Genomic DNA, 14,374 nt, shown 5'->3' with positions numbered 1-14,374 from the left:
AGACCTGCACCTCCCAAATACAGGAACAATGCTTTCATCTTTGGCTAGGGCTCTACCTTCTAGAGGACTTAAGAAATTTTGTCTGTTGTAATTTCTTGGGTAACCACTAAAGGAATAAAAACAGAGTATACAATTTTCAAACTAGTGAGGAAAAACACAGAATGGTGGAAAATAATCCAAAAGAAGCCAAAAAAGAAGAGAAAAGGAAAGATAAAATAGTTAAAACCAATAGTACAAAGATGGTAGATTTAAACCCAAATACATTGGTGGTAATAAATATTTTTATATAAAAGTATATTTTTATTTATTAAATATAAATTTAATCTACACATTAAATATAAGTGAACTAAATGCTTTAGTTAAAAGATATCAAATAGAATAAAAAAGATTATGAAATAAAAATGTATACATTTAGAAGTATTTAAAATAAATCTAGTTTTCATAATAAATTTTAAGTATTAAGGAGTTTTCTTTTTCTTTGTTGTCTGTTGGGTTGGTTTTTTTTTTTTTTTTTTTTTGAGACAGGGTCTCACTCTGTTGCCTTGGTTAGAGTGCATTGGCATCAGCATAGACCTAGCTACTCGGGAGTTTAAGGTGAGAGCATCGCTTGAGCCCAGGAGTTTTGAGGTTGCAGTGAGCTATGATCATCACACCACTCCACTCCAGCCTGGGCAAAAGAGTGAGACCCCATCTCTAAAAAAAAATAAAACAAAGTAAATTTTTGAAAAGGAGAGAGATTGGCTCCTTGATGCCTGTGGAAGATCTTATTTTCTTGCACCTAAACTGTATTAGGTGGACTGCTACAAGGACTTCTACTGCTAAAGAGGACTGCTTGATGCTGCCCTGCTGGCAGGCAGTTGTTCCTGTTTAATGGCCTTTTGAGTAAACTGGTGCCAAGAGCAGCCATGGCAGTCTTGTGGGTTAGAATGTTTAACCTAAAAAGACCCCCTCAGCCACAAATAATTTCAGATGTATTTATTGTATCATTATATTCCAAATGTTTAAACCTAAAAAGACCTGTGTGGTGGATATACCAGTATATCATTTCATATGTATTAATTTCCTAATAATTGATTAATTTTCATATTTATATGTATTAATTTCCTAATAATTGATTAATTTTCATCTTTTACTGAATTTACACTTATACTCAATTTTCTTCTTACGCTAAGTGAATTAAAATAAATCATAAAGATTTTGTATTTTAATTATAAAATAAAATTATCACATCAATTTAATTATTATAGTAATTTACATATGATAACACATAATGACTTTGAAAACATAACTCAAAATAATAAACAAAATTGAATCAAGTACTATTGAATTCCAGGCATTTCTGTGACAAGATACAAATAAAACACTTAATAAAATACTGTATTTTCTTAGCAAAAAGTTTCTTAAATTGTTACTCATGTTTTAAAAGAAGCTTCTTCTAAAGAATCATTTTATTTACAGTTGCAACTTTCCTTTTAACACATACAATATCTACTACATGCTGGAATCAAATACCTGAATGACTTGGAATCTTATGAATACAGCCAGGACAACAGTGTAGAGAATCATGAACAAAAACATCACAGTCCACACAGAAAACATTTTGGCACACAGTGCAAATATAGACCTACAGTGAAAAGAGGAAAAGCGAATAAATAAAAGTAGTTTCCAAAAGTCAAGTATGGCATAGCTAGAAAACATTCAAATTGCTTTGCTCTTTTATATCCCTTTCAATTTTTCCCCACCCACCTATCTACTTCATTACATCTAATGTACTATATATTCTCAAATGTAAGGTGATTTACGTTTTCCCCCAAAATTACCCCTTAGAAATGAGGGAATGACTTTGTCTTTGAGTCTTTTTTTTTTTTTTTTTTTTTTGAGACAGAGTCTCACTCTGTTGCCCAGGCTAGAGTGCCATGATGTCAGTCTAGCTCACAGCAACCTTAAACTCCTGGGCTCAAGCAATCCTCCTGCCTCAGCCTCCCAAGTAGCTGGGACTACAGGCATGAGCTACCATGCCCAGATAATTTTTTCTATATATTTTTAGTTGTCCAGATAATTTCTTTCTATTTTTAGTAGAGACAGGGTCTCGCTCTTGCTCGGGCTGGTCTTAAACTCCTGATCTCAAACGATCTGCCCGCCTCGGCCTGCCAGAGTGCTAGGATTACAGGTGTGAGCCACCTCGCCCAGCTGTCTTTGAGTCTTTAAAGTCTATTCTATTATAGTACACTCTCAATTACTTCATTTTTTTTTTCTGTGGTGTTTTTGTTTCCCCCCCCCTCCCCCGGTAGAGACAGGGTCTCACTATGTTGCCCAGGCTGGTCTCGAACTCTTGCCCTTATGTGATCTCCTACTTTAGCCTCCCAAAGCATTGAGATTACAAGCATGAGCCACTGCTCCTGGCCTCAATTACTTCATTTTAAGGAACTATTTGGGGGAAGACAGATGAGCTTGAAACCAGTGCTATTAGGTTATTAAGTACGGAATGTCTGATTTCCTTAAGTACTATATTTGACAATTGATATCTCTGACATTTCACTTTGACATTTCTTGTTTGGTTTTTTTTTTTTTGTATTGTGAAGGCACATCCTCATTCTTTCAAATGTTTCAGCTTGTGATTATCTTTCAAATTTTTTAGAGCAATTTTTGTGAAATCATGGATAAGTAAAAAATTCACGTTACTTTTGAATATGAGTTCCGTCGTGGAACCAATGCAGCGCAGACACCTCAAAGTATTTCAGTAAGTGTTTGGGAAGGATGTAGCTAATGAAGGCACAGTATGTTGATGGTTTGAGAAGTTCCATTGTGGTGATTTTAATCTTGAAAATGAGCCATTTGGGTGACCTGAGAACAAGGTGGATAATGATGAGCTGAAAGCTGTAGTAGAAGCGAATCCAACTCAACCTACGTGTGAATTAGCAGCAAGGTATGACATTACTATTCCAACGATATTAGACCATTTGAAACAAATGGGCAAGGTAAAGAAGCTGGAAAAATGGGTACTGCATGAATTAAATGAGCATCAGAAGAGAAATTGTCTCAAAGCTTGCCTTTCTTTGCTGTCACGACATAAAGGCGAATCATTTCTACACCATACTGTGACGTGTGATGAAAGAAAAATGGATTCCTTTTGACAATCTCAAGCGTTTGGCACACTGGATGGGTAAAGATGACATGCTGAAACACAGTCCAAAGCTGAATATTCATCAAAAAAAGCTAATGGTGTCTATTTGGTGGTCCAGCGTTGGTATTAGCTACTGCAGCTTCATGAAACCTGGTCAATCGATTATAGCAGATGTCTACTGCAACCAATTAGACGAAATGATGAGGATGCTTGGGCTTAAGCAGCCAAGATTGGTCAATAGAGACAGGCCAATCCTCTTGCAAGACAATGCTCAACCACATGTCGCACAAACACACTGCTCGAACTACAGAAGCTGGACTTGGAAACTCTGTCATCCACCGTATTCGCCAGACCTTGCACCAACTGACTACCACTTCTTCCAGGCTTTGGACCACTTCTTCCAAGGAAAGATATTCAATTCTCAACAAGCTGTGGAAAATGCCTTTCATGATTTCATTGCTACTTGCTTCTTTGCTGCTGGCATAAGCAAGCTACCATTAAGATGGTAAAACTGTGTCGACAGGCCGGGTGTCGACAGGCCGGCTCACGCCTGTAATCCTAGCACTCGGGGAGGCCGAGGCGGGTGGATCGCTCAAGGTCAGGAGTTCGAGACCAGCCTGAGCAAGAGTGAGACCTCGTCTCTACTAAAAATAGAAAGAAATTATCTGGCCAACTAAAATATATATAGAAAAAATTAGCCGGGCATGGTGGCACATGCCTGTAGTCCCAGCTACTCGGGAGGCTGAGGCGGTAGGATCGCTTGAGCCCAGGAGTTTGAGGTTGCAGTGAGCTAGGCTGACGCCACGGCACTCACTCTAGCCCGGGCAACAAAGCGAGACTCTGTCTCAAAAAAAAAAAAAAAAACTGTGTCGATAGTTTAGGCACATACTTTGATTAATTGTATCACTTCTTGTTTGAGATATAATAAACTAAACTTTGGATTTGAAATCGGACATTTCATATTTAATGACCTAATAGTTCTGAATGCTTAGAGAGGTCACCTGACTTATTCAATTAAAAATAGAAGCATAAAAATTTAACACGGTTTAGTTATTCTTAGGGAATGGCCTTACAATCTCAAAAGTTATAATTTCCCTTTTAATTAAACCTTTAAATGACAAATATAAGACAAATAAAAAGGAAAACAACCCATTGTACTTTCAGCATTATAAATACAGGTACTTGTGCCTTGGGATAAACTTTCCAGGGCAGCATCACAATACAAGTTCAAAAATCACTAAAACTCAACTCAAAAGTAAAGATGAGGTGTTATTTAAAAACTGTCAAATGATTCAAAAAGTGGTTCTAGTAAAGATGAAGCTACTGATGTCAGAGATATATAAAATTTAACAAAACTGTTTTATGAAATGTGAGGGTGGAATAAATAAGCAATACTTGTAATTAATATTTTACAGAGTTTATAAAGTACAGTTTAAATATGGATCTGTAACTAAATTAAAAAAATTAAAAATAGTGATCTATAATATTTGCATCTAAACAAGTTTGTATTCAAATTGGCCCTCTTCAAAATTTAAAAAATATTTTCTCATTGGCACAATGGAGGAATCACCTTTAATATGTGGCCACCTCAAATGATGACTTAAACCTAAAGTGTAACATGCAGAAAAAATCTTAAATACTTCCAAACTAAATACAGTTTAGCTTGAAAACTGAAGACAAAGTACTAAAATATCTTCATAGCAAAATTAGAATCAGAATAACAAAACTATTTAAACTATTTTGTTCCCATTTTATTGCTACCTACTGTAATTATCTTTAGGAGGAATAACCTGATATGAGCCTGGTCTTTAACAACCTATTGAAAACTTAGAGAGCCAATGAACTTACGTGTTGGTCTTTCAATTCCCCCTGGCATCCATAACAAAATCTGAAAAAGACAGTTTAAGAGTAATTTTTTAAATTCACTCATTCAAATAGTTCAGTAGAATCTCAATAACTAGAATTCTTTAATGAATAAGTAACTGTTTTACAATTAAACTCTTTTGGGAGAAAGAGTTAAAAATATCAATAAGTTTTAAAAATTCCACAGTATATACCAAGGTCATCTGACAGCCCAAAATTTAGTTTTTATTTTTATTAAAGCTAAATATGAGCATGCTTTCACAACTGAGATTCTGTGAGAGAATTAAGCCCTGCAGAAAATGATTTGAGTTACTATCTTTCAATTCTTCTAAAGATGGTAGACAGCCGGTACAATTCTAGATGGACAGAAGTTAATTTATTGTATATAATGGATGTCTAATGGCTTAATTTTCAAGGAGTGGTTTAAAGAGTTAGAAGTTCTCAAAACTTAAGACAAAAATTGTCAGTTCCCTGTATACCCTCCCCTACTTCATTTCCAGCTTCCCAGAAGCACTTTCAAAACTTTTAACTATCTGATAGTTACTTCTGCCAATAAGTGCTTCCTCATGGTTCTCCATAGGCATTGGCTATCAACCTCCAACTACAAAAGATGAGAATTCTCTTTCATCCTCTTGAACCAATAGTATATGCACGTATATTATACATGTAATGTCATTCTCAATTCTTTCTATATCATTACATCATCAGTTTGGATCGAATAGTAGTCAATGTCTAGTTTATTATGCCTATATAAACATTCTCAGCTGAGCCATGTAATGTAACTTTTCCTCTCTTTAAAACACTTTTTTCCTAGAGTTAATAACTGTATTGCTATTCCCAGGCTTAGTTTCCTATGTAATTAACACTAATTCAGTCCCGATCTTTCCCTGAACAATCTAAATATCCTCTCAATATGTTGACATACATCAGGAATTCTGTAATTTTCATTCTCTTGGTGACATCTCCTCCTGGAGCATTCTGACCTACTCCAAACTGGACTGACTGTTCTCCATATCTGACACAGAGTTCTTTCTGGGATCTTTTCTTACTATCATCCTAGGGCTTTCTTTAGCCTGTTTTGAATTAGATACATATTCGTAAATCCTATATATTCTCTCTCTCTCAGTTCATTTGAATCACCTGGGAGGTCTTCCAGAGCTTCTCCAGAAAATCTCCTTTTGAGAGCTTACAAGTCTGAAAATGTCGTTATTCTACCCACACTTAATTGACAGCTTGGGTGGGTATACAATTTAAGTTGGTAATAATTTTCACCCTAAATTTTGAAGGTGGCTGCTCTCTGTTGGCATCCAGTATTGCTGATAAGAAGCCAAACTATTGTAATTCCAGATCCTTTGCATGTGACTTAATTTTCCTCTCTGGAAATGTTTAGGGTATTTTGCTGCATACTCTGAAATTTTACAATTGTGTACTTCAGTGTGGGTCTGCTTTCCTTCAATATGTTAGGCACTTGACAGTCCCTTTCCATCTAGAAAGTTCTGCCCTTCAATAGTAGAAAATTTCCTTGACCTATTTCTTTGATGATTTTCTACTCTACATTTTATCTTTTCTTTTTTCTCACGTTATTCTGATATTGGACTTTCTGGATAAATCCACCAGTTTTCTTATATTTACTCTCCTATTTTGCACCTCTTTATTTTATACCTTTTATTCTACTTTCTAGGATATTTCTTCAGCTCTATCTTCCAAACCTTCTACAGTACAGAGTTTTTCATTTCTACTATACTAAACCTCACCCCTAAGTAAATAAATGCAAGCTAAAACAATGAGATTTTTTTTTTTTACTTGTGAGTTCTGGCTAAAGTTTCTCATAATACCTAATGTTGGCCAACTGAGGGAAAACAGTAAATGAAACCTCTTGGAAGGACAATTTTATAATCTTTATCGAAGTTCACAAAACAGACATAACTTTTGACTCAGCAATTCTGCCTCTAAGACTTTACCATGCATTTGTACTTGCATTAATGTTCAAAGATACAGATATAAGCATTATTTGTTAATAGCAAAAGAAATAATCTTAACTATCCAACAGGAGGAAATTGGTTATATAAACCATGATACATCCATAATATATGCAACAATTTCAAAAACAATATTGATCTAGGTATGCTGATATGAAATGACTTCTAAATGATTTTTTAAGTGTGAAAAGCAAGGAGATGGATGGATACATAATTGTCTGCTAGCCAATAAGTATTTAACATGGTTCCTAAATCCTGGGTGTTCTTAAAAGTAGCAAATCTTTATCTCCCAAAAACTATTTTACAAAAGATTGACCAGTTCGACTTCAGACTTTATTAGTGAGATTTCACATGCATAGCACCAATTAAAGTACTTACAGGCTTTAGATTAATTATGTAATGCCAGCCTCTTATTTTCAGTGGTATGCTAGAGTTGGATTGTACTGGCTCAACTATTAAATATGTTTTTAGGAATTTTGAGAGCTGGTTGTTAGTTGGTAGCTACAAACTGGCCATGGTGGGAGTATTTATACCATGGAAATCAGCAAATACTACCAATGAGAGGTTTTTTTTTTTTTCTTTAAACCTTTCAGAGAGCTAATTTATCAGTACACCATCACTCTTATTATAGATAGGTGGGCTTAGGGAAATTAACAGATTTCTGGAGATCCAGATCTGTTTCATAATGAGTCATTTCAGTCATAACCAAGGCATTCTTCAGTTCATTTTCTATATTAGAAGTATTTTTGTCCAAGTTAATATGACTATCTTTTTTAAGGTAGTAACAATCTATTCAAACATTACCTTACCACATATAACAGATATAAGTTAATCAAAACTCACATACCTTTCTCCATTATATTCTTCTAGGGGAGTTTCTTGAAAAGCATCCAAAGGAAATAAATGATGGTAAGACCGTGCCAAATGCGGAGCTGACACCAAAGTAAGACCTAACACATAAAGCAGGGAGACATGTTTCATAGCCCAAACCTCATAAAGGCAATGGCTGAAAAGCCAATCAGCAGAAATTGGATTAGAAAAAAACAAAACCAACAAACAAAAAAACAATGGCTAAAAGCCATAAGATAAAACTTAGGCTAAATATTTTCAAGTTCTTTAGGATGGCAGGTATTCATTTCTTCAGTTTACCTGTGGCCATAAAAGGAGATTCAAAGATAGAGCCTTAGTTCTGTCACTAAGTGTGTGACCTGTCTTGGGCTATTTACTTACTTATAAAAGAAATAAAATTCTACAATTCTATTACTTTAGTTCCTCATTCTACATATATATATATATATATATATATATTTTATAAAGGTAAAAAGCTGGAAAGATATCTATTAGATCTATTGCATTACCTTTAAAGCATACACTTTTTTCAGAAAGAGGATCAGGAAACTCTTCTAGAATGCCATGTTTATTCTTGGAAGTGGAGTGCTAGGCATTCAATGAAAAAAGTAATCTATTTCTCTTTGCACAGATTAAATCGAAAAACATAAGCAAAACTCTGTATTTACATTTATTTTGGCAACAATATAAATAAGAAGTCATTCAAGATTCATTTACTGAATAATGAATAGTTGGTTTCTTACCACAGATTTTACATTCAACAGGTAGCTCACAGTACTTTGCCCGACACTGTGGACAGAAATAGCCTCCTAATGTAAGCCCTGGCTCAGTATTGCTATCCAAATGCCTGTGGGGGAAAAAATTACTTTAAAAAGGTGATATATAAAGATACAAAAAGTTAGAGCTAAAGAAAGTATGCTATCTTGATCTTAAAATCTTGAGTCTATTTTAAAACCTAGTTAAAAGTCTATTTAGAAATCTGTTAGTACATCTTATCGTTTACTTATACTATGTTCTTTTCTTTTTTCTTTTCTTTTTTTTTTGAGACAGAGTCTTGCTCTGTTGCTCGGGCTAGAGTGCCGTGGTGGGAGCCTAGCTCACAGCAACCTCTAACTCCTGGGCTTAAATGATCCTCCTGCCTCAGCCTCCTGAGTAGATGGGACTACAGGCATGCACCACCATGCCCAGCTAATTTTTTCTATTTTTGGTAGAGACAGGGTCTCACTCTTGCTCAGATGGTCTTGAACTCCTGAGCTCAAGCAATCCTAGGATTACAAGCGTGAGTCACCACGCCTGGCCCAAGAATTACTTTCTTAAATTTAATTTTGTTTTATATTAATAATTATGTAAAACATAAAGCTTTAATGTTAAAACAAAGTACAATCATGTGACACATAATGTTTCAGTCAACAATAAACCACATATACAATGGTGGTCCCATAAGATTATAATACTGTATTTTTATTGTAGCTTTTCTTGTTTAGATACACAAATACTGATCATTTTGTTACAATTGTCTACAGTATTCACTACAGTAACATGCTGTACAGGTTTGTAGCCTGAGAGCAATAGGCTATACCATCCAGCCTAGGCTATAACAACCAGCTGTAAGTGTAAGTGTAAGTACACTCTGTGATGTTTGCACAATGATGATATCCTCGAATGATGGATTTCTAAGAATGTATCCCCATTGTTAAGTGACTCATGACTACATATTCAGAAAAGTCTAGTGTCTATGCCTTTGCCTTTCTCTACACAAACACCACAGTAAGCTTTTTGTTTTAGTTTTTACTTTCTATTTCCACTACTATCGTTTTTATTAACATAAACAATATGTGTATCTACTTACATCTCCACCCTCTTCTTAGAGACTACAAACTTCTATCTTACTGTTTAACTTAGTAATATATTCTGAAGATTATGCCATAGAAATATAGAGTCTTCATTCCTTTTTACAGCTACATAGAAGGTAATCTTTTATAAAAGCCATGACATTTCAAGCCCATCTTTTTAATTTATAACTTAGAGGAAGGAATTAAAAATGTAAAAACATTATCACTGACAATTTCAAGGTCTTTACTTACGCCATGCTGAAAGAGGGTTTTGCATCTTGATCAGACAAAGAAGCAATGGTGTGCTGAGGAAATCCTTCACAGAAGAAAAATGTATTACTTTCTTTTCCCAAGAAAAGAACAGAATTACAGGACTAGGAACTTAAAAATGTTCCTATCAAAAAGCCAACAAAGTTGTATAAAAGATCTCTTTCCTGCCTCTTAGATGTGCTTATTATATATAGCATGATGGAACTGACCATAATTCCAAGCCACAAGAAAAAGTAGAGGAAATTGGGAAAAGAACTGTCTTTACACAAGACTTCAGAATCTGAAGTTCATATCTATATTTTGTAAGTTAATAATGATTTACGCTCCTTTTTTAAAAAGAAAAAGTTTATAATTTTTACATGGTTTCTGATACAACTGAAGCTTATATTACATAGTTCACCTTCACTTTAAGCATATACTTCTGCATTTAAAATTTTGGAATGCCAAACCTTTCATATAATTTGTTTTCCATACATAATTTTAAATTTTGAAAACATGTCCAGAAAAATCAGAAACAATTTTAAAAAGAGAGATTTCATCACATAAAAATTTTAAATCTGTATATCAAAACAAATATATAAAAGTAAAGGTAAATAACCAACTAGAAAAATATTTGTATCAGGTAATTAAGACACGGTTGATATTCCAACAAATCAATTTGAAGAATAAATTATAAATTTAAATATCTTTAAAATGGGCTAAGGAAATATATCAGTAAATCAAAAAAGATTAGCCAACATAATACCTAAAATATACTGAGTGTTTACATCACACATTCTTTTTTTTTTTTGAGACAGAGTCTCACTCTGTTGCCCAGGCTACAGTGCCGTGGTGTCAGCCTAGCTCACAGCAATCTCAAACTCCTGGGCTCAAGCGATCCTTCTGCCTCAGCCTTCCGAGTAGCTGGGACTACAGGCATGTGCCACCATGCCTGGCTAATTTTTCTTTTTTATATATATATTTTAGTTGTCCAGCTAATTTCTTTCTATTTTCAGTAGAGATGGGGTTTCACTCTTGCTCAGGCTGGTCTCGAACTCCTGAGCTCAAACGATCCACCCACCTCGGCCTCCCAGAGTGCTAGGAGTACAGGCATGAGCCACCGCGCCCAGCCCACACATTATTCTAAATGCTTCATCTGTATTGTATTAACTCAATCCTTGCAATACACAAGGAGGCAGATACTGATATCATTTTACAGATGAAAAAACAGAGGAAAGAGAGGTTGACCAGTAATATAAATGGCCAAAAACAACTTAGAAAAGCATTCCATCTCACTGACATTTTAAAAACAAGCATATTAAACAAGGAGATTCTTTTTACATTTAAAAAGCAATTACTTTTTTCAATATAAATGTAATAAATGTTCATTTTAAAATTTTTGGAAAATAAAGGAACAAATTAAAAAAAAAAAAAAAAGATCCAGGCCTTGGATCTTAAAGTCAACTTTTTTTATTTAAAAATAAATAAATAAATAAATAAATAAAAGATTCAGGCTGGGCATGGTGGCTTCATGCCTGTAATCCTAGCACTATGGGAGGCTGAGGCAGGAGGATCACTTGAGGCCAGGAGTAGGAGACCAACCTGAGTAAAAACAGCAAGACCTCATCTCCACAAAAAAATTTTAAAAATTAAAAAAATTAGTAAAAAGTACATTAAAAAATTTAAAAATGATCCAAAACCAACTATTCTCCCTCACCTAAAAAAAAAAAAATCACTTTGAGCAATCTGGTGTATTTCCCTGCAGTTTTTGCACAGTTTGTATTACATAGCTGCTTTGAACATACAGTACAGAGGATTTTTTAAAAAATTTTTTTCTTTTTCTTTGAGACAGGGTCTTGCTCTGTCGCCCCAATTAGAGTGCTGTGGCATCATCATAGTTCACAGCAACCTCCAACTCCTGGGCTCAAGCGATCCTCCTGCATCAGCCTCCAGAGTAGCTGGGACTACAGGTGTACATCCCCCATGCCTGGCTAATTTTTCTATTTTTGGTAGAGACGGGGTCTCACTCTTGCTCAGGCTGGTCTCAAGGTCCTGGGCTCAAGCAATCCTGCTGCCTCAGCCTTCCAGAGTGTGAGGATTACAGGCATGAGCCACTGAGTCCAACCTTAAAAAATTTCTTAACACAAGTATTTCTCTATAAACACAGTGTCTTTATACCTTCCTGGCCTTAAAAACAAATAAAGCCAGTAGGGCTCTCTAATGGACAAGACTACAGGACGCTTTAATTTTCTTTTTACTTCTCTATATTTTTCAAAATTGCTTCAATAAGCATACTTTTCCTAATTATAAAACATTTAAGTCAAAAAAATTCTTAAATGTTAAAATGATAGCTTGTGCAAATGAAAATAGGAAGTGTAGGTTGAACCAAAATATATATTTTCAAAAGCCATAAAATAAACACTTACCCATACGAATAAGTGAGCATTCAGAACTTGAGCTGGCAGGTGGAGGACTAACATGATGTGTTAGCAATTCTTTGTAATGGCTTTCATCTAAAATAACATGGTATGTGCCTAGCAAGATGAAAAGTTAAAAAAAAATCAGACTTGCAGACATAAGAATGAAGTATAACTTCAATGTAATTCTATAAAAGTTTTATCATCTGAAAATGTACATTTTAAAAATAACAATTTTAGCTAAGTTATCTTTTTTAAAAAACCTTATTTAAATATCTCTAAATCAACTTTAGAAAGAACTGTTATTATAATTTCATTAAAGACAAGTTATGAAACCTTCACAAAGTATTACATATAGTGAAATTTCTAGCTTTCCAGGAGTTATAAAACTTCCTCTAAACACTGGAGCATCGTGGGTGAGAGAAGAAAAAAACCAAAACACTATCATAACTACTGAAAATTCCTTGTATTCTGAGATAATTTTTTATAGAATCAATGATATTTAAGATGATTGTCCATATTTTGGACTACCAGATATGAACTGATTTAAGTAGCTTAAAACAGATTAAAACATCCTAATGAATAAATTATTTCTTATAGTTATTATGAATAAATATTAAAGATACTAGATATATACCACCAGTTTCACGAGCAAGTACAGTGCAAACTCGAACCTCCGCAGACAATCCAATAACAGACACTCTAATTTTAGCTGCCTTTAGGGTCTTCGTAAAGTCCAAGTAAACGATCAGTTTTAGGGAAAGAAAAAAAACAGTTAAGAATTAATATATCTGAAAGATAAAGAATGCCCTGAAAACTAGTGATGAATTCACTACAGAATTCTCTTTAGAGTTGTAACTTTGCCAAATGACAGAACTACTGCATAATAAAATAAAATAAAAGAAAACAATGGAGTTGTAACTTTGGTCTTGATTTATTGGGTCTACCTTGATTAGATCATAAATATTAGATGGATCACAAGTTGTAAGGCTGCTGAAGATGATTAGGACTTCTCTACTTGTATGTCCAGGCATATGTCTAAAAAAGATAAAATATACTCCAATCAGGTATAACAAATTACGCTAGTGAAAAATTTACCAAGAATAGTACATATAGGTTTACACATTTAGACTACAAAATACCTCATTTGTTTCAACACTGCAAGGAAAAACTGTGAGTATATTTGAAACATTTTTATGTAAATTTTCACAAATCAGCTACACACACAAAAAAATTATTGATTCATTTAATGATTATTTATTGACTACTCTCTTATGTTCTGGGGATAGACTGATAAACAAGACCAGCAAGATTCCTGACGTCATAAAGCTTACATTCTAGTAGGTTTGTTTTATACAAAGTCTAAAGTGTGCACTGAGAAATATGACAATATCATATGGATCAACTTTAAAGTGTATAGGTGTGGATTAACAATAGTAACACACTTCTTTCTTAAAGACTATATAGTACTCCCTCCTTATCTGCAGGGGATACATTACAAGACCCTCAGCAGATGCCTGAAACCACGGTACTGAACCCTATATATCTAGTTGTTCCTTGGTATCCTTGGTTGGAGGGGTTGGTGGGGGTTGGTTCCAGGACCTCCTGAGGATAACAAAATCCAATGATGCCCAAGTCTCTTATATAAAATGAGTAGTACTTCCATATAACCTATGCACATCCTCCCATATACTTTAAGTCATCTCTAGATTACTTATACTACCTGATACAATGTATACTATTTAAACAGTTGTTATCCTGCATTGCTATCCTGCAATGACAAGAAAAAAGTCTGTACCTGTTCAGCACAGCACCATTTTTTTTTCGAATATTTGTAATCTGTAGTTGGTTGAGTCCACAGAAGTAGAACCCGTTGATACAGAGGGCTAACTGTATTATATGTTTTTCCATACAGGCATATCTTGGAGATACCTCGGGTTTGGTTCCAGACCACCACAATAAATATGGCAATAAAGCAAGTCACATAATTTTTTGGTTTCCCAGTGTACATAAATGTTATATTTACACTATAGTGCAGCCTATTAAGTGTGCAATAGCATT

General features: G+C 34.4%; 1 protein-coding gene across 10 annotated transcripts in view; it reads right to left on the bottom strand.

The window, feature by feature from the left end:
* Positions 1-14,374, bottom strand: part of GTF2H2 (general transcription factor IIH subunit 2) — a 31,491-nt gene that overhangs the window by 3,225 nt on the left and 13,892 nt on the right. For 3 of the 10 annotated variants that reach the window (XM_069492333.1, XM_069492336.1, XM_069492338.1), the window contains 8 exons: positions 13,261-13,351; positions 12,951-13,038; positions 12,323-12,430; positions 9,900-9,963; positions 8,559-8,662; positions 7,814-7,916; positions 4,973-5,012; positions 1,187-1,624 (listed from right to left, as the gene is read on the bottom strand). In XM_069492333.1, coding sequence (XP_069348434.1) covers positions 1,505-1,624; positions 4,973-5,012; positions 7,814-7,916; positions 8,559-8,662; positions 9,900-9,963; positions 12,323-12,430; positions 12,951-13,038; positions 13,261-13,351 — 718 coding nt within the window. In that variant the 3' untranslated portion in view covers positions 1,187-1,504. Of the gene's footprint in view, positions 1-1,186; positions 1,625-4,972; positions 5,013-7,813; positions 7,917-8,558; positions 8,663-9,899; positions 9,964-12,322; positions 12,431-12,950; positions 13,039-13,260; positions 13,352-14,374 lie in introns of those variants that run through there. The other 7 variants (XM_069492335.1, XM_069492339.1, XM_069492341.1 and 4 more) reach the window with 5 other exon arrangements.

This window comes from Eulemur rufifrons, chromosome 17 (genome assembly GCF_041146395.1).
Source record: "Eulemur rufifrons isolate Redbay chromosome 17, OSU_ERuf_1, whole genome shotgun sequence".
Lineage (NCBI taxonomy): Eukaryota > Metazoa > Chordata > Mammalia > Primates > Lemuridae > Eulemur > Eulemur rufifrons.
The sequence above is the reverse complement of the archived record's forward strand: the minus strand, read 5'-3'. Positions and strand labels throughout refer to the sequence as shown.